Here is a 26,412-nt window from a genome sequence, read left to right as displayed (position 1 = left end):
TCCTGCGTACTACCATCAGATTTATCTTTCTAAAATCATTTTGTTACTCTCCTTGTAATATTTTCCTGATAATAAAATGCGACGGTTCTTCAGAGCTTACAGGGTAATGTGCAAACGGCTTAGTCTAACACTTAAGGTGCTCTACATTGCAGGACCCCAATCTGCATTTTTTACACCTGCCTCTGTTCCGATAATCAGATTTTCTGTTCCAGGAAGGCTCACTCACACAGGACACCCACTCCTTACCCACTCCCACAAACAATAAGGTAAATGCACAGGAGTGTCCCATCCTACCCTGCCTCATCCAGCCCCTGGAGTATCATCTCCTCCCTCGTTGGCAACCTATATGAAACTTTTATGTTCAAGATCTAGCCTAAGTGGCACTTTTTCTGGGATGCTTCCTAATCATTCTCGTCCTTAGTGTTGAACACACCCTGAGCTCCCCTACAGGACCAGAACACCATGAATTACTCTCTAACATGCAACAGGCTTACTAATATGGCTACCATATTATACTTTGAATGTATATGTCTATATGTCTTGGTTTTTATGTACGTATGTATGTGTGTGTGTGTCTCTCTCTTTCTATATACTTGAATACAAACGCACATATGTAAAAGGCTCATCTCGTCTATGAAAGCCTTTGGAGCAGATATATGTCCTACATTAACCAGGCAAAAACAAAAATTCCTTAGTGAAAGCCTAACTACTGGACTGAGGTTATCTGAAGTCAAAAGGTGCAAAACAACAATAAAAAATCCCTCCTGTTTTATGTCCCACATGAAAATCGTATCTGGCTAAAAACAGAACTAAAAATGTCATTAGAAGGTGATAATATCAATAAAGACTGAAATCAGGGTTTTGTCTAACTACGAAAAATTTTTATTTCCCACAAGATAAAAGCCTTGACAGAAGTAAGACAGGACTGTTTTGTCGTGTGTCACTTTAACTTTCCTATGCCTTTATACCTCATCTGTAATGAAGCAAGTGAACAGGTTGATCTCATAAATCTCTTCCACCTCTAAGGATTTTTGGAATTAAAAAAGAAAAGAACTTTTTTTATTGAGCATACCAAAGTTTGATTTCTCTGCAAAATGGCTGATGGCAAGTGGAAAATGGAAAGGGATCAATCACTTATTCATTTTCAACTCATAACAACTACACGGCTGGGGGATTTCTTCTCCCTCTGGCTACGGCTAGTGTCAGACCCATGACTCAGACTGGAACTAGCCCATCTGGGCTGGAACTACGTTCAAGGTCATTTCATCCATTCCTCTGTTTCTCAGCTTAACTGTCATTTTAAATCTGTGCAATGATTAAAGAGTTCTATTTTTGGTTCGTGTTTCTTCTTTGCCCAAGAATAGACATCTAGTAACCTGATATCGATTGATATTTGACACTTTTGTTAATCATCAAAATCTCAATATTTCACAGAATCAGAAAAATTAGTTGGAGGGGGCTTTGAGGTCATCCAGGGTGAGGGAAAAGCAAAGTCTGAGTAATGTGCCAATTTTTAGACAAAGTGGACAGAAGGTCCACATGAGGCCCTCACCACTCTAATGTTTCTTTCGTGGCTGCCTTCGTACATATTATTTCAAAGTAATCATGGTTAAGTGGTCAGTGAGAGCGTAAATAAAAATATGCTATCCACGAATGCTAGGTAACGAGCTAAAACTAAAGTAAACAACTTCAGTGGGCCATCCCATATGCAAGCTGACCAGGGCTCATAAATCACTATGATGGCGATCAAGATCTCAAATGCATACTCTGAGCTCATCTGCACAGGCCTGTTGATTCCAGCTCCAGTTGCACTGGGTTACCTATGTGGCAGTATATAAAGTTCACCTTTTAAGTTTAAAATTAGTTCCCTTCCCAACTAAAGATAGACCACAGTACCTATTAGAGGTGTGCCCCATATTCTGCACTTGACGTAAGTTTTCATTTAAAGTCCCATAACCATCCTGTGAGATAGATTTTTGTTAATCCCGATTTACCGAGAAAGCAGAGGCTCAGAGAAGTTGAAGCAATTTAAGTGTCCAAGGCCACAACTCTAGTGGGGTGCGTTCATATCCAGAAGGGGAATTGCTAAGCTCGTTGGAATGTACGAGATTTGAAGCAGAATCAAGATAAAGGTTCACATTTGTCATCGGCTATTCTGTTCCACTTTTCTCTTGGCATCTAATAATTAATCACTATTAGTGAATCAGCCTCAGTCTCTCCTCACCCTGTTCCAGCTTGTACTTTGCTGTCCCACGTCCTCACTCCGAGGCAACAGGTCCTTAGAGGATGGCCCAGCACTTGGATGTGACAACCCACCCATGCTGCTACTGGGCCTTGACTCAAGGAGCCAACAGGTGAAGAAGGTGATGCCAGCTATTGGTGCTAAAAAAGACTCACGCCACGTGAAATACCCTATGTCTATAAATCTCCCCTCTCCAGCTGGTTCTCTCCCTCCCCCGCACCCCCAAGGCCGACTGTCCTCTCTTAAACATTCACACCCGCACGTGACCCCTCTGGGATTTCTTTTTTCCTCTGAGACTGTCCCAAAGGTTTATCCCAACCAGATTTCAGCATTCCTGCGGTGGGAGGGGTGCAGGAACACGAAGCGGTCAGCCTGTCTCCAGCCAAGGGCAGCCCTGCTCCTGTCTAATATGCCTTCCTACTTTTCTTTCCTTCAATCTTCACTCTTCACTCTATCCACGAGCCCAGCTTCCTTTCCCATTTTGCCCCAATAAGAAAACAAGCCTCCAAGGCAACTCCATAGTAATAGGTCATTTAAAAAATCCTAATACCTGCTTACACCTTCCCCGAGTTCATTCTATACCTTCTCTATCTGCTGCCGCCCTCCTCACTATTAAGCTTCAGCCCATCCAATTCTATCTGCCTCCACCTCAAACCTCCTGCCAGCTCAGAATTTCAGATCTGCTTTAGTCACTTGGTCTTCTCATCCACTGACCCTTTTATCCTTCATTTTACATCTGTGCCCTGTTTACCACCTGACTGCTAGGCTGACTCCCAGCCTAACAAGCCATCCATCCCACCATCATACTCTTCCTAGGAGCTAGGAGCTAGGAAGGTCCTCTCTGTGCCCGTCCTGACATGATACAGAGAACAAGAAAGGCAGACTCAGCTGCACAACAGGATTCCCTCTAGGGCTGATATTTTGCTAAAATGGCTCTTGCTATTTTGGAATCTAGTACACACTAAATAAATAAATTAACACATATTTTGAAAATGCAGCCTGAGAACAAACACTTGTTTCCCTATCTCCCAGTCCTTCCCCCAGATGCTACATTCAGAAGAAGAGTTATCTTTACATCTATTAAGAAGCATATGGATCTTGGACAAGTTTAACTGAGCCTCAGTTTTTCATCTTTAAAAATGGGACAAACTGTTTTGGTGTGTAGTGTACTGTTTCTGGAACTAAGTTAGAAATGTAAGGTTTGAGGTATGAGTAACCATCAGGATCATATCTCACATCAGAAAGTAAGGCATATACTGATATCTCCTGATCAGTGTAGTCAAACACTACAAAGACTACATTATCAAATGGATAATGCTAAAATGTTTGAAAATAAGGCTAAAGGGCAACAAGTAATTTTTCCACTGAATTCTACTTTGGAGAGAACAAATTCCTCTCATACAGGGACCGAATATTCAGCCTGTAATGATGCAAGCCCTCTTCTGGCTCTTCGACTATGTACCCTTTATTATTTTACTGCTTTTTAACACTATCTAGAAAAATTAAGATGTAGGCCCAAACAGTATCTTCCAGGAGAAAGTAAACTAATCTTTCCTGATGCATATTAAAGAAATAAGACTATTTCTAGTACATAAAAATTCCTATGATTTCTTGAAACCCCACTATCACTTACCCTTACGGAGATCTAAGAGACCACACTGAGAATATAAGATTGAGAAAACAAAGAGCAGAAAATCAATGTGTGTATCAAAGATAATATTAATTAGTTTCATTCTTATCAGAGCATATTGTTGAAACTGACTTGAAATCTTCAAAATAAAAAAGTACAAGAAGATCGGTGCTTACTAAAAAAAAAAAAAAGGGAAGGGGCAGGTCAGCAAACAGCCACCTAACACCTAATCTAAAAAAAACAAAAAGTTCAAGACTTTCACCTGTGTCTATCTAAATTTTAATATGCTCTTTTTAGCAAAATTACAGCTTTTTCATCCTTTGCAGTCTTGAACCTCTTTTGTGAAATAAGGTTCCTAGCAAATAATGAAATGACACATATATATTTAAAGCACCCATGAGAGCATTTCTATCCGTTTATTAAAAACTGTTAAAGTCCTTTCAATTTTGAAATTTATCTTCTTCCTAAATTCTTGTGACAAAGCTCATCATTGTTAAAGTTGTAGCTCATTATTTTTCTGAGGCTGGAAAAAAAAAACCTAGCGAATATAAAATAGAACCGTTCTTGGTCAAAGAATGTACTCCTTTTCTAAACTTTGAACTTGATGTAAAGGCATAAAAGAGTCACCTAAGAAATGCTCTTTTCTTTATAATTCAGTATAATTTATAATTCTTTAAATATACACATGACAATTTTATTTTTATATGATTCTTTTTTAAAAAGTAATTTTCCACTGTAATGAAATAGCTGTTCCTTCTCCCTAATGGGTATGGATTGGAATGATCAGGTAGAAGTAGAAGGAGACTAGCAATAGGAAAACATTTTGATGTATCCTCTCAAAATATTTTGGAGAGTATTATTTAAGATGTCTTTATTCATGTTTCGGTCTAAAACAAAAAACAAAGCAACCAAAACACTGCTATGCCAACAATGGAAAAGCAGCCTTAAAAATCAGCTGGTTATTTTCTGAAATGAAGAAGACAGACATCAGCCTGGACTTACTGCACAATGTCAGTCTCATCTTTGCCTGTTTGCTATGGACACATCCCTGTCAGGCCTTGCTTTCTACTCTCCAGACCTGTTTATGACAGGCCGAGGTGTTTCCTATTATGGTGCCTATGTCTGCAAGCACACTGCTTGCCAGCAATAAATGTCAGAGGCTGCCACAATAGGGATTACAGTGCAGCAGACCAGAGATGCTGCCAGGAGCCCAAGCACGACCTGGGTAAAACTGCACAGAATACTCTGTAACAGGCAAAAACCAACAAACACAACCTTTCTTCCCAGGCTAGCAGGGAAAGTATTCAGATATGTCATTTTTACTGGGAACAAACCTATAAGAAGAGTGTTATTGCTAAAACAGGTACAGTGGAGAGAGAACAGCTTAAGGCCATCAATATGACTTGTATGGTTTTTGTCTGTACAATACAAACTTTTAATTTAAATGAGATGAAACTAAACCCAGCATAAACGACGCTAAAATTTCTGATGAGCATCTATAAGCAGGAAAGAGATTTTTAAGTGTGAAATGATCAGGACTCTTGTCAATAACAGAAAAGCCACTTGCTTGCAAGATATCAACTATCATGTACAGACCCTGTCTACCAATCCAAGGTGAAAAATGGCATTTACTTTAACCAACACCATGCATCCAGTACTAATTTATATGACCAACTACAAAATGATATATTGACACTCACTGGGTTTGGGCTAGAAGCCATGTAGGACACTTCAGTATTCCTAGTGGCTGGGTAGAAAATTCACTGGTTATGTACTTGAACAGTTATTGAATCCATATACTTATCAGAAACACGGCTTGTATTCCGTTAACACATTCAAAGATAAAAAGTTGTATCTCCCTCCCACAATTTATGAATATGAGTGGAGATAAAGGTTGCATACAAAACTCCAAATGGTGCAGAGACCCTCTAGAAAATGAACTGCTACGTAAGAAGTCAGGAGATTTCTAACTATAGGTGGACGTGGACAAGTTTTGGGCCTCGTTTTCTAACTGAGATAAGTCAGACAAATGATCACTTCTGCTTCCTTTAGTTCTAACACATAAGGCTTGAGTGTGAGATGAATAATGGATACCAGTAACAATGATGCTTTAACATACTGATCATGTTAAATACCACCAAAACTACCAAAGAACTAAGTGGTAGGCAGAAACAGAGTATATTTTCATTTTACTAATTTCTATTAATTCCACTCAAGTGATAATTAGACAGAAAAATTAGGATAAATTTCTTCAATTATTTGACCTAATGTTCAGTAACTCCCTTGCAAAGGGTCTGACAAACAATAAAGTTGAAGCTATTACCCATACAGGAAGAAGAATTTTTATCTTCTAAGCCTTAGGGCTTAGATGAGTAAAAATAAACTTAGTCCCTGAGATTGATCAGTGATGATTCCTACCGCACTGAGATCAGAACCACTGAATGGTGCTTTTCCAGAATCACCACCACAATACCATTCATACAATTCACCCAATGTTTATTGAGCACCTATTCAATATGGCCTTGTGTCCCATGTGATGGGGGCTGACAAACGAGTAAGACTAATGACCTAGTGTAAATGTGACAGGAATAAAACAAAGCAACAAATATTGTACGGAGAGTTAAAAGAACTACAAATAAAGTCCTGTAGAAGGTCAAAGAAGGAAGACATTACACCCAATTAGGGGAGGCTGGGATGGGAGATATGGGAGAAGACAGGACAGAAAAGGCTTCACAGGAGAGGTAGCATTGCAGGTAGACCCTAAAGGATGGTTAAGATTTGTCTGATAAAACTTTTATTTTAGAAAAGCTTCAGTTTTACAGAAAAATTGTGAAAGTAAGTACAGAGAGTTCCCATATGCCCCACACCCCGTTTCCTCTATTATTAATATCTTACTTTAGTATAGGATACATTTGTCCCAATTATTGAACCAATATTGATACATTATTATTAACTAAAGCCCACACTTTATTCAGATTTCCTTAGTTTTTACCGAATGTTCTTTTCTGTTCCAGGATTCCATCCAGGATACATTACATTTAGTCAGCATGTCTCCTTAGGCTCCTTTTGACTGTGACAGTTTCTCAAATTTTCCTTGTTTTTGATGACCTTCATAGTCTTGAGGAGTACTGGTCAGGTATTTTGTAGAATGTCCCTCAACTAGGAACTATCTGATGTTATTCTCATGATTAGAGTGGGGTTATTTGGTAGAAAAAACTCAGATGTCAGTACCATTTTCATCAGATCATATCAAGGGTACCTACTACAACCTGACTTACCACCGTTGATGTCAACTTTGATCACTGGCTGAGGTAGTGTGTGTTTATCAGGTTTGTCCACAGTAGAGGTATTCTTTCCCTCTTTCCACATTGTGCTTTTTGGAAGGAAGTCAATATGCACAGCCCACACTTAAGGAGTGGAGAGTTATACTTTCCTTCCTTGAGAGCAGAGTATATACATAAATTATTTGGAATTCTTCAGCACAAGGGATTTGTCTCTTCCCCCCATTTAATTAGTTATGCAATAAATTATATCAGTTGAACTCATGGCTATTTGTTTTATACCTTGAGTTGTATTTCAACACTAGTTTATTTTCTTGATCAAATAGTTCGAGCTGGGAACTGGGAGCTCTTTCAGTTTGTTCTTGTATCCCTTTGATATGTTCCCATCAACATGTGTTTGGCCACTTCCTTACTTTCTGGAACTGCAACATGGCTCCAGCCTCATTTCCTGCCCCAGTTCTAGAATCAGCTACTTCAAGGAGTCCTGGTTCCTTTTATTGGAGAATGGTATTAGAAACCAAGATGAGGGTGCTAGATGCATTCAATGCTACTGGGGTGTCATTGCTTTAGGTTCTCTCGGCTGACTGAACAAGGAAATGTTTGCATATACTTGATGGTAAAGTTGCTGAGAAGTGCCATGGAAGGCTATGTCCTGAACACAGTTTTCTTAACATTAAGTGTTAATAAGAGATTCTGTGCCTGGGTTACTTTCAGTCTCATTCAGAGGAATAACAGGGTGCATTCATTTATGAAAAAAAAGTCACTGGACTATTATCCACTATTTAGGTATTTCTGCTAGAAACAGCTTAGAGAGTTTTAGATACTCTGAGAAAACCCTCAGGCCAGTTTGATGGGGTCTACCATAAAATTACACAAAGAAACAAAAGGTAAACTCCATGAAAAGTCATTGATGGGGAGAAGAGCAAATGAAACATTCCAAGAGTCCTATTTGGTTCACATCAACATCATGAGGCCACCATTCTCTCTTAAAAGGTCACTGGAAGCATAAGGCTCAGGATGGCAAACAAACACCTTCTCTAACTCTCACCCCACAAAATAAGAAAAGAAAGATGATATTCCTTTATAGATGGATATAAAGGACCTAACATTATTGAGCACCCACTATGTTCCTGACTCTGTCTAGACAATTTCCATCTTTTAATTCATTAAATCATCACAGTAACGCTTTAACAGAAGAGGAAGCTGAAGCACAGAAGGTAAACTGTCCCATTTAGATTTAGTAAAGGGCGGAGAGTGAATCCAATGCAGGCAGTCTGGCTGCAGGAGAGTGCTCTAAATCCATAGACCATTCTGCCTGCGGAATGAAAGCCTAATGAATGGGAAGACTTCTGCTGATGATAGCTGGCATTTTCTCCTCTAGTGGGGAAATCCCGTTAATGGCAGAGAAGAAAAACCATAGGTTGTTTAAAACAGACATACCTTTCTAACCAAAACTGACTCCCCAGATGGTTCTTACTGCCAATTTAGACTAGTACAATGAAAAGTATGCCCATTGCCTGTGAGTGGTAAGTAACATGCTTTAAGGTGGCGTGGATGAGTATTTTCTCATTTTGTTACAAATTAATTTCAATGTATATTAAAAAAATTAGAACATTATATTAAAGAATAACATTTTAATATTATAATATTATAATAAAAATAACTAGAACATCAAATCCATGATTTCACGTAATTCCTTGCTTAAGATGAGGCACTCAGGTGGACGTTTAACTTTAAAAAATAAATGCTTTAAATGAAAGCATTTAACATATAGTAGTTATGAATGTACACAGGAAGTCTGAGAACACTAATTTTGACTTGTTATTTATTATAGAATAAAGGTCACAGTTTTCTTCTGAAAAATATGATGTTCTTATATTACAAGGAGCATATGACACATGGTTTTTCTTAGTCTCTCCTTTCCAATATAGTCTAGGGTTAGAATAAACTGCACGTAATTTATTAAGCAGCCAGTATATGCTATTCAGCAAAGTGAGCTTTCTATATATTCTATCTAATGCTCTTAACAACCTTCAATTTTATTTTCCCCTTTTATTATGTCCATTTAGAAATGAAGAAATTAAGATTCAGAGAAGTGAGGCATGTTCCCCAAAACATTAGGTAGGAGGCAGCAGAGCTAGAATTTGAAACCAAGTCCACCTGACAAAAAACATCTATGTCCTTTCCAGTCTACAAAGCTGCCATAAGCATTGGTGTGTATGTCAGGGGAAAGAGTAAATACCATTCATCCCCATCACACACAAAACACAGCAAAACAGGCACAAAAAAAACCCCAGAATAGTAAACAATAATAACAAAGAAAAATACTTCATGAAAGATAAAATATTCTCTAAGTGTAAAGGATAATAAAGCTATGATCACTGCAGTTGGTAATCCAATTTAATGAATTTCCCGATGAACAAAGCAGAATTTTTTGTTGTTTAAGCAAACTGGAAGGCTCACCCCTCCCCATCCTAATCCCTGTTAGAGTAAATAAAAGAAAATCCCTTCTTAAAATGTCTTTTAAAACGAATGTGAACAGCAAACTAAAGGGCTACCCATGCTCTATTTCCTAGAAAGATCTCAGGCTAAAAGTGCCAATTCAACTATTGCAACTAGCCAGGTACAGAGCTAACCCTGGCAGAGCTATGCTGTCACAAAATAAACTCCAGCTATTTGCAGTTTAAAAGGATTGGTTTCTTTCTGAAAAAGAGAAAATCAGATTCTACATAGTATTTTATGGATCAACTGAAAATCATATCAGCATTTCACATCTGCCATAATTATACATATCTTATGGAATAGCTACAATCTATGACTATCATAGGAAACTTCTTAAATTGAACAAAATCATTACCTATCATCCTTGCTATTTGGGGAAAAAATGTGCTTAATCTATTCATACACTGGGAAAAGTGCTATTTTATCTTGGCCAAGCCTTTTGTTTTTGGAAAAAAGAGAAAGACATAGTTCATAACACTCTGAGACAAGAAGTTACCGCTTTCCTATAATTAAATCAAAATGCAATAACTGAAAGCAATTTCTCAAGTAATGACTAATTTACTGAATCACAAAAATAGAAGTTTTTGATAATTAAATGTTAAGGATATTTAAGCTTACTGCCACTAAATACTGATACAGAAACTGAGTTGATGACAGTAGAGATAAATAAAGATTTGCTTTAATCTTTACTGTTTTATTAAGTTCAAGTCAAGGGCTTCACTATTCAATGAAACATAAAAATATCTGTTAAAAGTGCTTCCCTCTTTCTATTGTTACTTAAAATAAAAGCAAAGAAAGTATTTTTTTTAAACAGTGATCATAAAAATAAGCATGCACAATCTGTCATATTAACTTTAAGGCTCTATATGTAAACAACATAAATCTTTGGTAAATCTACTTTTATAAAGTAGGTGAAAAAGCAGATAGCAAACTCAAAGCATCAGTAAGCTGAATTTCTATATTTACGAAAGATGTTTTCTTTTAAAATTTAGAGTTTTCCTTTAGGTATGCTGATTAACTCTCAACAACTCTGTATGACTATGTCAATAAGTTTTAATATTTTGAAGTAAATGACTGTTATTTGCTATTTGCTCTTCATAAAATTAAAATGCCTTTTCCAACTAGTTTCACCTTCCTTCTCAGCAAAATTAAACATTTATTTCTGTTCTGAGCTATCTTATAATCATGTAATGCTGAAAAATCTTAAGATTTAGCCACTTCTATGAACATTCTATATTCATTCCAGGACCACTCTTGCCCGGAAGAAAATATATCAGCAGTCACAGAAAGCTGTAGTATATGTTACGTATGCATTGACTATTAAAAAGCAGCAGGGGGAGCAGAGCGCAAAAACACTAAGAAAAAGCACCCCAGAAAAGCAACTTAATTTATAGGCAACAGAAACATGATAGAGATCTTTGTTAAAAACCAAACAGACAAACTAAATTCCATATAAAAGTCATGTTCACATTTGCAAAGCTGGCCTACCTACGTACGTCTAGAAAGAACTAAAGAAAAACCTTAAGTCTCTTAGAAGGATGCCTGAATCCTAACTTCAAGGCAGACTTTCAGCTTGAAGCATGGTAGGTTCCAGCAATGCCAAGCCTCGGAACTGCCCCAAATTTAGAGAGGAGAAACAATACATTTTTATAGTAGTATATTTTGGGGGAAAATCAAGATGATTTTTTCTCCTTCAAACATCGCCACACCTACATTGAAGATGTGGTGAAATGTGCATTATTAGGTCACAAGAGAATAAAGTTACAGGGTTCCACAGCATAACCTTGAGGCTTAGATCCTAGCCTGCACTCCTCACATCCTCAAGTTTACTTTCTATGAGAGAAAGGTAACCCAAAACACTGTGAAGCTATTCTGCCTTAAAGACAGTCTAAAAAGTTACTTTAGCTTTGCAAAACCTGTACAAAAGGATGGAAATGTACCTACCAATCCCACATTATATTTAATATTTTCTCAAAATTAATCAGTGCTGTTTTTTCAGTTTTAGAATAAAAGAGAAAACGTATTTAGCTGTCTGGAATTCTGTAGCTGAAATTTAAGAAAAGATTAAGCTTCTATTTAGAACTTCAAAATGTTTGTGTCTATATTATACTAAAAAAAGTATAAATATAATTTAAGCATTTTTTACAATACAGAACTGTGCACTAAAGACAGTTATTAAGAACTGTATTATAAAAATCCATGAAACTTAAAACATCAAGTATAAATGACAACTGAATGGTAAAAAAAATATTTTAGCCAAGTAGGCAACCAATCAAGTTTAACCTAAACCTTCAATAATAATACCAATAATGGCAGGTATAGTCCCTATCAGACACTATTTATTAGCTAACTATTTTACACATATTCTTTCAAATTCTTACACTGACCTTTCGAAATAGATATCATTATGCTCATCTTATGCTAAGGAAACCGAAGCTAAAAAAAGTTTGTCGTTTCTCTAATGTAACTCAGCTAGTAAGGAACAAAACCATGATTCAACTTCCAGGTCTGTCTGCCTCCAAAGCTTTGAGACCTCACCAAAACCTCTCTTAACTCTAGCAGTGAGGTTTCAAAGGAAATCTGTACAAATCTTGGGCAGATTAATGGGCTTATTAGGCTAAATGCTGTAGGTTTAACCTCTCAAACTCAATGCCATCTGGAGTCTCTTAACCTACTTGGTACAAGCATCCTACATGTATTATAGCCAATGTTGGCAGTGGCCAAAAATTCAATAATTTTCCTGTCTCAATACCATCAATAAGCATTATGCACAATACAATCCCAATCAGGAAATACATCTAGTTGCTTCTAAAGCATCATTTAAAAACTGCGAATAGTTCAGATTCCTTCTATTAAGATTTTTTAAAATATGAAGAATTCATTAACCCAATTTGTTAAATGAGTTTGAGGAATCAATTTCCTTCTTCCTAACACCCAAATCCACCTCCATAATAAATATTTTCTCTACATAATCACTTAAAAATCCTGATTTCTTACTAGTATTTTATTGTGTCATTTTAATCTATTAGAGTACTTTTTTTTAAGCCTGAAAAAGAGAAGAAAACAAAGAAAAACTTCATGACTTTTCAAGGGAAACACTGGTTTGGTTCGAACAAGTACATGTGAAAAGAATGGATGGCAATAAGACTAATAACCAAAAGCAATGTTTCAGATTATTCATTCACACTTAAGAGATGCTCGACAACCTAGCGGACATGTGACGCAAGTTGTCACATTTCCAGTTCAGACTTAGGTTCGGCATCACTCCTGGGGACCTTTAGACCAGCTGCTCCAACTCAGTTTACAGCTCATGTGGATGTGACTTATTTGTGCCCTTGTTATCTGGCTGAAGGGTAACTTTACAACCTTTACCAAGAGCTCTTTTTCCTTCTATGCTAATCCATTTTCATCTATAAAAAGTCACAGGAGCTTAGCACTCATTTAGAAATGAATGGGTTTTTTAAAAAAAAGAAATGAATGAATTAGACATGAAAAGTTTAATCAACAGCTTCAGCTGAGTTGAATTTTTTAATGTTAAAAATAAGTGTCAAGTGAGAGAGTGTCATGGACATATATATATACACTACCAAATGTAAAATAGATAGCTAGTGGGAAGCAGCCACATAGCACAGGGAGATCAGCTCGGTGCTTTGTGACCACCTAGAGGGGTGGGATAGGGAGGGTGGGAGGGAGGGAGATGCAAGAGGGAAGAGATATGGGAACATATGTATATGTATAACTGATTCACTTTGTTATAAAGCAGAAACTAACACACCATTGTAAAGCAATTATACTCCAATAAAGATGCAAAAAAAAAAAAAAAAGTGTCATGTCAATAATCTTACAAGACATAAACACAGCTAGAATGACTATATTTTGAAAAAGGCTTTTCTTACTTAACCTAGATTGCACTTCAACCAAATAAATTCACCTCCTACACTAAACCTGTAAATTAACCTAAAGTCTGAGGGGCCTTCACAATAAAGATTAAAAAAAAAAAATCCCTGTCTTTAAAAGACAGGAATTTTAAAAGAAAGAAATGCCCTTAAAAGAAAGAAATCATTTTGACCAATCACTGTGACCTCAAGTTTTATTTTTTCATCTTAAAGTATAGATAAATTAATACTTGACAGTTGAAGTCATTTACAATACATGATTAGATTTCATGTTAATTTTTAAATTCAAATAGAGGTCTCATCATTAAGAGTATGGATTAGCGGGAAAGTAATTGTAGCTGCTGAGGTTCATTGTGCTGCAAAAGTACTGTCAAATCATCTCGAAAATATAAGCAAAGGCTTGCACATCTTTTGGTGCCTTCTGGTTTTTCCTTTTACGACACAGAATTAACCAGACAAGAGAATAAGAACTCAGGCCCACTGCAGAATGGTCCCATTCGGCGTTTAGGACACTGGAGATACTCAGCATATGTCTACTGCTATTAGGAACCAAATTATGAAAGAACAATCTATATGTTATAAAATGAATCAACGAACTAAGAATTTGTTAGCCAGATGAGAACAATGGCACCTGATGCCACGGCAGGGAGAGAGTAATAACCCATCATTTTGACGCGGAGCCACACCAAATTTAGAAATGAGGCTTCAATGACAGAAACAAAAAATACAGATTTGATCATCAGTGTGCATATGGGTAGGTCAGTGTGCTGTCGGGTAGATTAGTGCCCTCAGATAGTGACTGGGGCGTCCTTTTTATCTTATTGGAAGCTAACTTTTTACTTAAAAACCATGCTGTCTGTATAAGCATTGTCAACAGATAAGACAATCAAGTGGGTGATATGCGATGATATTTTTTAAAACTGCATGAGAAAAAAAAAGGTGGGATAAAAACTATAGTAAACTAAAAAAAAAAAGCATAGCTCTCTGAAAAATATGTGCATGTAGATAAACAGTAAAATGGTATACCTTCCTGACCGTGTAAATAGGTGGCCAAAGATCTTTAAATATCTTTAGGGGCAAGTGTTATTAATCACCACACAAAGTTACCAGTCCTTACTGGCTAAATCCCTCAGCCACCTGCATCCAACATGCCCATGCCTCCTTTCCTATCCCCTGAGCCAAACAATCATTAAAAACATACATAATCCCAATTATTTCCTTACATAACTGAAGATTGTTTTAAAAAAAACAAACAAGGAATTCCAAAAAATACACCAAAACTGACAACACTCTACCTTGCTGTAAGGCTGTGCCAGGCTAAGGGTTGATTCTCAGCCCTCAAACCTCCACTATCCACCAAGACCAGCACCTTGGCATACGGCACAAATGCCCCATTGAAGCATCACTGTAACTAAATAACCTCAGAAAACTGGACTCTCTCTCCAAGATTCACGGAAACAAAGGCAGTGATCACAATGAACCTTAACTTTGACGTCCCCTGTGGACACATATGGCCAAGCAAAAAGATAAAGGCTCAGTTCTTACAGGGTACCCTGACACTTAGATAAATGGGGGTTAAGGTTGCAAGTTCAGTGAACTCTTCTGCGTTTGAGTTCAGTAGGTGGTGACATCCAAGGGATTGCACTGACCTCTAGTAACTCTTATTTTCCACTGGGAATCCCAAGAATACCCTACAACATGGGTTGCCTGTAGACCAGACTCGGTTTCTGTTGCAAGGGCAAAGTGTCACTTAGAAGTACCCCCTGCAAACACACACACACACACACACACACACAAACAGTGCCTTGGGGGTACTGCAGTCAAACTATGTCAAAGTTGCTTTTGCAATATGTTTAATTTCTCTGGAGTGAATAGAAGAGAGAGGGAAGGCATGGCATCAGGAACCTCCTTCTAAGGGAGCCAAAATGCAGTGAGTGTGACAAACCCCTGTATGTATTTCCCCGGGCCACGGGGACTGGTGGCTTCACCAGCGTGGGAATCAGCAGCCTAGGAGCCTCGGTGAGAGCCGAGCCGGGGCTTACCTTGTTGGAGGCCATCTCACTGACGGAGTGCCTGGTCTGCAGGGTCTCTAGCTGGTCCAGACACCAGTCCAGCTCCTCCAGGGTCTCGCTGGCCAGTTTCTGGTAGGCCTCCTCTGCGAAGAGATAGGGAAAGGGGCACTCAGTTCTCAAGCGCTTCACAGGGCCGCCGGCGAGTTCAAAGGGGGCCATCCTGCCGTACCCCGTCATGCTCGGATGCCCGGTGCCCGCACATGAGGGCTGCTCCTTCATATTGACGAGCCGGGCACCGCGACGGGGGCCGGGGCTCTGCTAACGGTGCGGCCGGTCTCGGGAACGCACGCCCTCTCCAGCTTGGCGTCTCTGTTCGGCGTCCAGGAAGGGCGCGCCAAGTGCGGCAAGCCAACTTCTACACGGACCAAAACCCTCAAGATGCGACTTTGAAGAAGTCCTGGTGCCGGAGGACGGCGAAGGGGATGGCGCACGCGCCCGGGAGCCCGCCCCGCGGAGGGAGCGTCTGGTCCACGGCGCGATCTGCGCGGCGCCCGGCCCCGAGCCGCGGCCCCGCGCCCGCCCCTCCTGCCGAGCCTTCACTCAAAGCGAATGAATCAGCCGCGGCCGGGTGCGCAGCCACCACGTTTCCTGTTTTCTTTTTCAACTCCTCCGGCGGCGGGCGCAGCGCGGCTCCATCGCCGCGGCTTTCCGGGAACACTACCCCTAGCGCCCCGCACGGCCCTTGGCGCCGCCCGGCTCCTCCTCGGCTCTCTCACGCCGAGATCGCCCGGAGCCACGGCCCGCCAGGGGCCCCCGCCGCCCCACCGCCTCGCCTAAGCATCACCCCGCGCGGCCCCGCGCCGCTCGCTCCGAAGCCCGGCTGGGGAGGCGCGGGCGCTAGAGTGTGTGTTGGTGCTGCTGCCGGGGGCCGGGGCGAGGGGAGCGGCGGAAAACCCGGCGTGGAGCACCCGCCGCCGGCTCGCCCGCCGCCCGGGGTCGCGCCCGCCGCGGGGCTCAGGCGGGCCCTGGGGCGCACGCGCGCGCGACGGCGCACCTGCCCCGCGGGGACCCCGCGCGCCCAGCCGAGCCGAGGCCCTCCCGGTTGCCCAGACGGCCCGAGCCTCCGCGTCTCCACTGTCCCGTGCTTCCTGCGAGCTTTCGCCGGAGAGCCCGACGGGCGGCAAAAGATGGTTATTTAGGACCCGCGCAACCGTTTGTGTGGGTTTGGGTTTTAGTGTTTCTGAGGCTTCGTTTCTGAGGGTTTAGGATTTACCTACTTCAAGAGGACAGGGTGGTTGTGCAATCAAAAGTATTTCTATTAAGACCAGACCCTCAGTTCCCAGCCCAGCCTCTGCTAAGAACCATACGTCTAAATTTCGGGATGGACATAAGCAAGCAAACAAAAACATACAATGTTGTGGATATGAACGCCTTAGAATTCACAGATTTGGCAATATGTTGTGTTTTCACATTCAGAATTGTCTAAGAGTTACAGTAAAGGAAGAGCAATGTGAATGCAGCACGCCGTATGGGCAATTTACGCCCGTCCTGCATACATGCTTCCTTCGTCAGTGGAATTGCAAATCAGGGACCGGGATGGTATTTCGATGCCAATGGGAAGAGTCTGGAAGAGTGTTTCTACCCACCGTGCACAGGAAAAACTACAAACGTGAGAAAATGGAAAGACCACATCCAAAGACAGCGTATGGAAGCAGGTTCTATTTACAAAATTTGACCCTGGGGGAGGTCTACAGTAAGGGATCAATTGCAGAGAACTTCACTATATTAGTGTGCAGGTAAGTGAACCTGTTAGAGGAGGGAAAACATCCAAACTCCCAAGAGCCCATCTTATGAAACTTTGTTACTGTCAATTAGAAAGAATACACTGAAAAGCTTACATGAAGTTGGTGAGATCCTTTTCCTTGGTCTTCGAATATACAGGTATTGAAGAAGAAATTCTGCCCTTGAAATTTAGACTCCATAAATGATGAGTGGCACAACAAAAAATTTCATGGACTGAATCTCGGGCTCCTGGGATTTTCCAGATAGGTTTTTATATAACATTTGTAAAAGTTAGAATAACTTTCAAAGTATTTGTTACATGGGCCATGTGGCTTATTATTATCAGAGATTCTTGAACTGTTTTCTATTCACTTTGGGAACTCTAGGTTAAAAATTGCCTCTTTTATTCCACTTTTTTTTTTCCTGCACCAATCTCTGTAAATATATACTTTTGGGGAACAACAACTACCTAACCTTGCCAGGTGAATTAAAGTGTGATTGGAGCTTTTCCCCCAACAAAAGGAAAAGCCTTAAAGATAATCTTAAATCGTAAGTATAAAGTATTTTATCTGTATAGCCTTTCCCTGATTAAGTATATAAAACTAGAACATGCTTGTTATAAAATTTGAAACATTACACAAAGATGTAATGCAGAAAGTTCCTTGTAATCCCATACCCTGAAGATCACAAATAATAATTAAGCCTATGACCATAACACATTTTCATTTTACTTAATATCTTCCATATGCAACTATAGCATTACCTAGCTGTTATGGAAGTACATGTACTATACGGTTTTATTTTGGCATTTTTTTCTTCCAAGGTATAAAATAAGGATGTAGGAATTTTAAGAGGAAATTAACTTATTTTAGGTGATTTGATTTGGGCTACCCATAGTTAGCTCATCCAATGGATTAAAGATGCATGACCATTGTATCTAGGATTTGTTCACTGCCATCTTTCCAGTCACTGGTTATATCTAGAAGCCAGGAATCCCCTCTCCACACCTCAAAGGCTTGGTGTTCCGTGTTCCTCTCCCCTGCTCTCCAACTTTTCCAAAGTCTGAGCCCCAGGGGGACTTCCCAGTCCCCCTCCCATCTTCACCAACTCCCCAAAGCTTTTCAGAAATATAGGCCTTGGACCTAGCAGGATGTGGCACCACGTATTACACTTCAGTGTTTAATTTTTTTTTTTTTTTTTTTTTTGCCGTACGCGGGCCTCTCACTGCTGGGGCCTCTCCCGTTGCGCAGGCTCCGGACGCACAGGCTCAGCGGCCATGGCTCACGGGCCCAGCCGCTCCGCGGCATGTGGGATCTTCCCGGACCGGGGCACGAACTCGTGTGCCCTGCATCGGCAGGCGGACTCTCAACCACTGCGCCACCAGGGAAGCCCAGTGTTTAATTTTTAATTGTAATAGTGAAGAAGTAATTCAGTCAAGTTTCAATGCCTCAAGACATTAGGTACTTAAATACAGGACTTGCTCTTAAGAAGGCTGTACAGCGACAAGAGGGACAGCTTGTTTCAGAAGGTCTACTTTACGTCCCAATCATAGATTAGTCATTTTGACAAAATCAGCATTTGAGTACAATAAGAATGTGGCCTGTGTATGTATTTTATTTTATTATTTTTATTTTTTTAAACACCTTTATTGTGTATGTATTTTAACTTCTAACTACTTCTGCATGCACTGTATAAATCTGGGGAATGAAAAAAGAAAAAAAAAAAAAGACCAGAGCACACCTACATACCAATAAGTAAGAAAATAATTACTAACAACAGAGCAAAGAACAGTTTGTTCTATAAAACTGTTGCTCAAATAAAGAATTACTGTTGATATTAGCATAGAGCTGAGAATACTACTTTTTCCAAATTCCTAGGTTTATAGGCAATACGGTTAGCCACAGTTTTTCAGGATCAGTGTTAAAGCTTAACTTTTAGGAATTTTAACCCCAAATGTTCTAAAATATGAAGTAACTGACTTTTTCATCCCCACTAAAAAAGCCTCAATGTGGAGTTGCCAGCTATCCTCCAGGAAACTGAGTCAGCACACCAAACAACACACCTAAATGTCACCAACATTTCACAGGGCAAAAACAGTGAGCTAGTTTAATTTGGGGTTTTACCAAGAACACATACTGCATTCATGAATAAAATACTTTTCTCCCCAGAGAGTAGCAGTCACTGTGGCACTACTTGAAAATATAAGAAAACTCTTCTATTTTCCCGTCCAAAATCTTGCTAAGTCAAGGGACTACAGGGAGAAACTGTCTAAGCAACAACTCTTGGCCAAATTCCATAAAAGCCAGGAGAGGGCTCTGGAACAGCAACTGAGAAATAACTTGAGCCTTTGGAAGTCCCCTCCTACAGCAGCATCAGTTTCCTTCAAGGCCCCCTTGAACTATGTGACACCCGTGTTTCTGCTCAGGATCTTCTGTGAACAAACAGTCCTCAATTCTTGCAGGCCAGCACTTGGCTTCCGTCATTGTGATGTGATCAAGGGTTCCCCTGACACATGGCCTGAAATGGTGCCAGGAGCTCCAGGAGAAGATGCTGAAGCAGCAGCTTCCTTTTGAAAAGGAAAAAACTAATTGCCTCAGAGCCACAGCAGTGAGCTAGAGGTTGAGGTCATTTTCTTGTGAAATGTTCAGCCGCTTACTCTTACCCACAACTTACAGCAATGTTGACCATTGAGGTAAAAGGATCCGTTCTACATAATGTGTGACTCTATGGATGTCAGTTTCTTTGCCAACTCTTGACTGATTAAAGGTCTGTATAAATTTGTCATAATTCCTAGACAGGCCTATTGGTGTAAATGAAGAGAACAAGTCCAAAAAAATCACTTTACCTTGGACACCATTTGCTTTCCCTTCATTAAAAAAAATAAATACAAACTGTAACGGCCGATTCAGATTGTTCTTTAAAAAAAAGCCCTTCACTAAACATCTCCTAAGAGCGAGTAATTAAATGTATATCTTCCTAAGCAATTCCAGCTTCTCCTTTCCCAACTCCCACCCAAATTCCCTCTTTGTTCCTAAGGATGGAATTGATAGTGTCTAAAGTAGGTAGAACTGGAGAAAAATGATTTCCACTTCACCATGTATTGCTTCAAGCTAGTCACTCCCTGAATTTGCTACAGTAAAAGATTGATGCAATTTAGCTCTAACTTTTGCTGACTTTTTTTGTCTCTACATTTTATCTGATGGGAAATACATGAAGGTGTTGGATACACTTTCAATGTGTACATGTAACAGGTTTAAGCAGAGCTTGCCAGTGGCAAGCTGTCCTCATTTCCAAGTGTATTTCTGGCATCAAGTTCTTGTTTTAAAATCTTATGAAAAATATAAAATTTCGCTTAGTACTTCAAAAGACCTCCAAGGAGCAGGTGTACATAATTTTGTGAGTTTTTTTCTATCTTCCCACTATCTATGATTTTTTTTCTGGGTCTGCCTAAGGCTCTAGTAGAATTTTTTAAAGAAATAAATACAAGACTGGATTTCACTGACTTCTAGTACCATGAGAAATTCAACAAACATTTATTTAGCACCAAGTGTGTGTCACACACTTTATTAGAGTCTGCAAAAACAAGATGAATGAAAGAATGTGCCCCTTATCCAAGGAAAGCTTAAGAGTCCAGGGGTGGAGATAGTTTCAGCATACTATATTGTAGAAAGCATTCTGAAGGAAGGAAGCATGTAGGCTATGGGAGAATACCAGAAGGCAAGTTAAATCAGAGGTGGAGTGGGAGAAGGCTGAGGCTTAAAGAATGAAACAGGAGGTAAGTGAAGGGGGTGGGAAGAGTTTTTAAGAGAAAATAATATGAACAAGCACATGGGCCTGTGTTCAAAAGATGTATGTATATGTGTATGTAGGGAAAGGAACTCCCATGAGTAGGACCTTGCTCAGGGGGAAAGAGGCTGGAGAAATCCACAGACACTGGTCATGGAAGCCTTGTAAGGCACGTGTAGGGGCTTTGGACTGAATCTTCAAAAGGAGGAGCCACTGAGTGATTTGGAGTACTGCTCGATAGGGGATCTGGTTTTATTAACATGGAAAATTCTAGGACTCTGCAGTAAATGGGATTGAGGGAGGCAAGGCTGAAGTCAGTGAGACCATTATCTTCAGCCATGTTATTGGTAGAATAAAATTAATAATTTACAGAATATTTGCTTTTCTGATGATTATTCTTATCTAAAACAATCTCAGTATTAATTTTTTTTTTTTTTTTTTTTGCGGTTAGCGGGGCTGTCCTTTTTTTTGTCTTTCCCGTTGCGGGGCGGAGGACAGGCTCCGGACGCGCAGGCTCAGCAGCCATGGCTCACGGGCCCAGCCGCTCCACGGCATGTGGGATCTTCCCGGACCGGGGCACGAACCCGTGTCCCCTGCATCGGCAGGCGGACTCTCAACCACTGCGCCACCAGGGAAGCCCTCAGTATTAAAATTTGACATAAGCATATGCTCTCATGACATGTCAGGCATGAACTGAAGGACTGCTCAGTGGGACTTCCAAAGGAATAGACTTCTTGCTCTTAAAAACTACAGTCTTCTGAAATTGTCATCATATTGTATTCATCGTAACTCTGTTCACCAGAATTTCTTTCAGGGAGAGTGCAAGAAAGTGCTTGACAAGGCTACTTATTACAGAAGATGGAACTTCAGGAGTACTGGTTTGGGCGGGACTAACCTGTGGTCTCTTCCACATAGGAAAGGGGAAGAATATACTTGTTGCTCCAGTGGGAATATATGTGGGGGGGGTGTGTGTGTGTGTGTGTGCGCGTGTATAACAGAAAGGAGTCAGTTTTGTTTACAGGATAATTTCACCCTATAAATCTCCCACTCCCCCCAGTCTTTAATAAAGTTACTGAAGGTACAAAATGCTGAGATAAAGAGATTTTGTTTTGTTTAATCTGAGCTTGGAGGCCAGATTGGCTCAAACTGAAATGTCAGCCTGAGCTGACACTGAGAAGAGACAGAGAAAGAGGAGGAAGCTTTTGGAACTCAGTGTAAGAGCAGGAAGGAATTTTGTCCAAGGAATTGGAGTTTGAGCCAAGCTTAATCAGACATCTGGATTGCGGACTTTATGTGACATGTGAACGACTATAAGTAGTATTACTCCTTGATGGAAACTAGAAGAGTAGGAGGTGGTTCCCATCTCCATTCCACTACATACAAGCCATAATCCCTGGCACATCACCTAATCTTTCTTGGACCTTAATTTCCTCACCTGTAGATTGGGGATAATAACAAGAACCTTGTAGATTATTTTAAGTGAGAGACCATGAGTTAAATAACCTTGTGTTGCTTACCTACTAGATTCTTTTCCAGGCACTGCACTAAATGATGGAGATTTAGCAATGAACAAGGTAGTTAAAAGTTCCTGCCTACTCTCAAGGAGTTTACATTCTACTGGTTATAATAATTTTCTTTTCATTTGAATAAACATATACTGAACACCTGCTAGGTCCCAGGCGCTGGGTACACCAAATGGAAGGAAATAACTTTGGGTTTAAAGAAGCTCATAGTCCAGTGAGGAAGGCAATTATTGGAGATATGTATGTAAGTTTCCACCAAAACCAGGCAGTAGGTACAGCAAAGTCGGCATAAGGCAGAGATGGGGGACAGGGAAGGTGCAAACTACCACATCTCAGGAGAGATCTGGGAAAACTTTCTGAAAGAGGGAATGCCAGCCTGGAGTCTCCAAGGATGAACTGAAGAGTCAACCAGCTGAGAAATGGGAGGTGACATCTAAGATAGAGAGTAACGTGTCACTGCCAGTTAGAGAACATAGGCCATTCAGGTAGCTACAAGCAGAGAAGAATGCTAAGTTTGGGATCCAGCAATGGACAAAGATAAAGGTGGAGAGGCAGTAATGGGGGATTTAGTATACTATTCCGAGGGTTTATGGTTTTTTCCCCAAGGAGCCACTAAAAATCTAAGCAAGAATGTCACATGGTCAGATTTGCTTTTCAGAAAGATTACTCTGGGAAGTGTGAAAAGAGGGTTGGAGAAAGACAAGACCAGTTAGGAGGCCTAGTGTGAGAGGAGAAGCTGCCAGAAAGGTAGGGAGAGAACCTCTCAGGAGCAAAGAAAAAGAATTTCAAAGGAGAGTATCAAGGCATAGCCACTGATATCCAAAACAGACCATAGACACCCACCAGTTTGAGGTAAGATGGTTTTCATTCCCAATTTATATTTCACCAACAAAGATTAGAAATGCTAGTGAGGAAGCTTCTCTCTGGGAATTTGTTTCAATAAAAGAACAACAAACATTTTGCAAAAAGGCTGAAAAAAAAAAACTATTAGAACTATGTATGTTATTTTCATACTCCTGTTACAACCTTAGGAGTCATTTTGATTCCCGTGGGGAGGGGGCTTGTAGGAGGGTATCCGTGTTTCCATCAACCTTCAGGGATGACACAGTCATCTTTCTCTCTGTCAGTTCTTGCACAAAGCATTCCTTATAGCAAGTAAGGAGTTTGCTTAGGTGATCTCTACTTCCTACACAGCTCTGATACTTGCTTATTTTATAACTTCTGACACTATGTTAATCTGGGTGAGGTGTTGGTTTTGAAGTTGTTCATGACTGATTAACCTGGGTGGGGTCAGGTATTACTATAGAGGGCATTCCAGAATTGACCAGATGTCTTCAAAGGTCCCATCCAATACCATGGTTCTGGAACTCTGTGAGTTCAGTTCAACTGTATACCAGGTATGGATGTTTTACGTTTGAAATTGAGATATTTTGAGAAAGAAAGTTATTGATAAATAGAAAGTCTTGCTTTCTCTGCTGTATATTTATACCCTCTACCCCTGCCCCCAACCATATTCCCATCTAATACTTTGCCAATTGATTTACCAATTTCTTCTTAATTTATACAACTGCCTCCTTCAGTCAAATCCTCATCTATATATTTCTAGATTCGTGTAACAGCGGACTACTGGATCTCCCTGGGTGCAGTTTTTCTCACCACAGTCCTGTTTATAAAGTCAGAATAATCTTACTTAAGCTCTGTGTTTAATGTGTAAGTTCCTCACTCAAAATTCAGCTGCACAAACTCCCTCCTTCTCATTCTATGAATGCCATACTTCTTGAGTTCACAGAAGGCCTTTTTTTTTTCCCCAGTGGGCTTTTCCACACCATTCCAGATCCTCTTATTCACCATCCCATCTAAGGCTGCCATTCTTAGCCAATCCTTCCACCTAGATACAATTTGCTGGCTTCTGTCTCTATGACTGTGTTTATGTCACTTTTATATATGTTTCTAGGCTTTTCTACAAGTGCGTAGGACAGTTGCTGACATTTACAGGCACTCAACAAGTATTTGTGAGCAAATAACCAATAAGTAGGTATGCTTTATAACAAATAAGAATATTTCTTTCCAAGTAAGATTTAAGTAGTCATCATGTCCTGGGTATGCCTCTCTAGATGTATCCATCTTCGTGTATCTCTTATGCTACATCTCTTGCTTTCAAACTGTGTTGTCTGTTGCTAAAGAGTATCAGAAGCTAACATTGCCAGAACTTTGGAATGGTTAATGCATCATGGTGTCTTTTGGAAGATATATTAATATTATACTGAAATGATAGGTATTATGACAAATACAGAGAATGAACTTTATAAAATCAGGCAAAATTTTGAAAGATTCCATCAATATGCAGGTATGAAGTTTGAGGGGAACAAGTGAATGAACTAAAGGCTGTGTGCCATCCATCCTACCAAGATCAAGAGAATGGGTTCCCCATGCAAATCAAAATTGGGAGAATAGCTGGATCTCCTACCTACTTACCTATTCTTGCCGCTCTGAGTTTAGCCAATCTGTCGTGCTCGTGTTATTTTCTAACAGCCATATTTAAATCTATATTTCTCTCTCAATGTAATAAACTTAAATACTGTCTATGGCCTCCCCATTAGATTATTCTGTGTTTTCACTACTTCATCTCCCCCATCCACCCCATCCCATCTGTTTCCCCATTCTTACACCCCACACATACATACTCTGTTGGTTTTACGCTTTAAAAAATAATTTAGATTTTTTAATTCCAGGCTTTTGTTTAGATTTTCCTTAGAATATGACCTTTCTGTCTTCAGAATCCTTTCTCAATCTTTATAATTCACGGTCACATTATATCATGTATTTCTTTTCACCATTACCTATACTTGATTCATTGCTCACTATTCTATCTTGTACACTCCATCATCCTTATCTCCCAATCTTTGTTCTGACTTTTCTCATGGAAGGAAAACTCCCTTAAGTGATTGCCCATAAAGGAGACATTGGTGGTAGGTATATTTTGATTCCCTGTACTTCAAAAGGCACAATGCTTGTAAACCTTTTTGGAAGTCTAACAAACCTTTTGAGAATCTAAAGCAAACCGCTCCAGAAAACTGGACATATGTTCATATAATCAGAGTTTTTATTTTAAAAGTGTTCACTGGCTTCCCTGAAGTCCCCAAGGACTCCAGGTGGAGAATTCCTTCCTGAATGGAGAAAAGAAAATAATTGTTTTAATCAAAACTGCTCCAGAATTTTTCACTCTGAATTGGTATCTCTGCTGCCTCCTTTGTTTCCTTACTACCCTTCACTAGGGATACCTAAAGAGAAGTAATGCCAAAGAGACATTCATTCCATTTAAGGGAATTGAAGTCTGAGCTAAGAAAAATATATCTATACAAAAGGTGTCCAGAGAAAGACTAGGCTCTTTCAAATAGGCTATGAATAGGTTTGAGAAGGGTAACTTCTTATGTCCCATGTTTATACTCACTACTTGTGCTATAAGTAGAACATATGAGTGAGAAGCCACGTCAGCCTACTGGTAAACCTGCATTGGTTAAATGTGTATACATTATAGAGCAAGCTTTAGCACTCAAGATTATATCATATATACATGGATGGTCTACTTGTGCCTGAACTGGCACCACACACAAGCTTAAGTAAAAGAAATTAGTTTCGGGCTTCCCTGGTGACGCAGTGGTTGAGAGTCCGCCTGCCGATGCAGGTGACACGGGTTTGTGCCCCGGTCCGGAAAGATCCCACTTGCCGTGGAGCGGCTGGGCCCGTGAGCCATGGCC

The 26,412-nt window shown here is 40.0% G+C and overlaps 1 protein-coding gene across 6 annotated transcripts in view; it reads right to left on the bottom strand.

Moving 5' to 3' along the window:
• Positions 1-26,412, bottom strand: part of PDE4D (phosphodiesterase 4D) — a 1,268,462-nt gene that overhangs the window by 36,422 nt on the left and 1,205,628 nt on the right. For 5 of the 6 annotated variants that reach the window (XM_027101064.1, XM_027101065.1, XM_027101068.1 and 2 more), the window contains one exon: positions 15,594-15,706. In XM_027101064.1, the coding sequence (XP_026956865.1) occupies positions 15,594-15,706 (113 nt within the window). Of the gene's footprint in view, positions 1-15,593; positions 15,707-15,792; positions 16,143-26,412 lie in introns of those variants that run through there. The other variant, XM_027101070.1, reaches the window with a different exon arrangement.

The sequence above is a fragment of the Aethalodelphis obliquidens genome, unplaced genomic scaffold (assembly GCF_003676395.1).
Source record: "Aethalodelphis obliquidens isolate GAN/ISIS:26980383/991018 unplaced genomic scaffold, ASM367639v1 scaffold4, whole genome shotgun sequence".
NCBI classification, from domain to species: domain Eukaryota; kingdom Metazoa; phylum Chordata; class Mammalia; order Artiodactyla; family Delphinidae; genus Aethalodelphis; species Aethalodelphis obliquidens.
The sequence above is the reverse complement of the archived record's forward strand: the minus strand, read 5'-3'. Positions and strand labels throughout refer to the sequence as shown.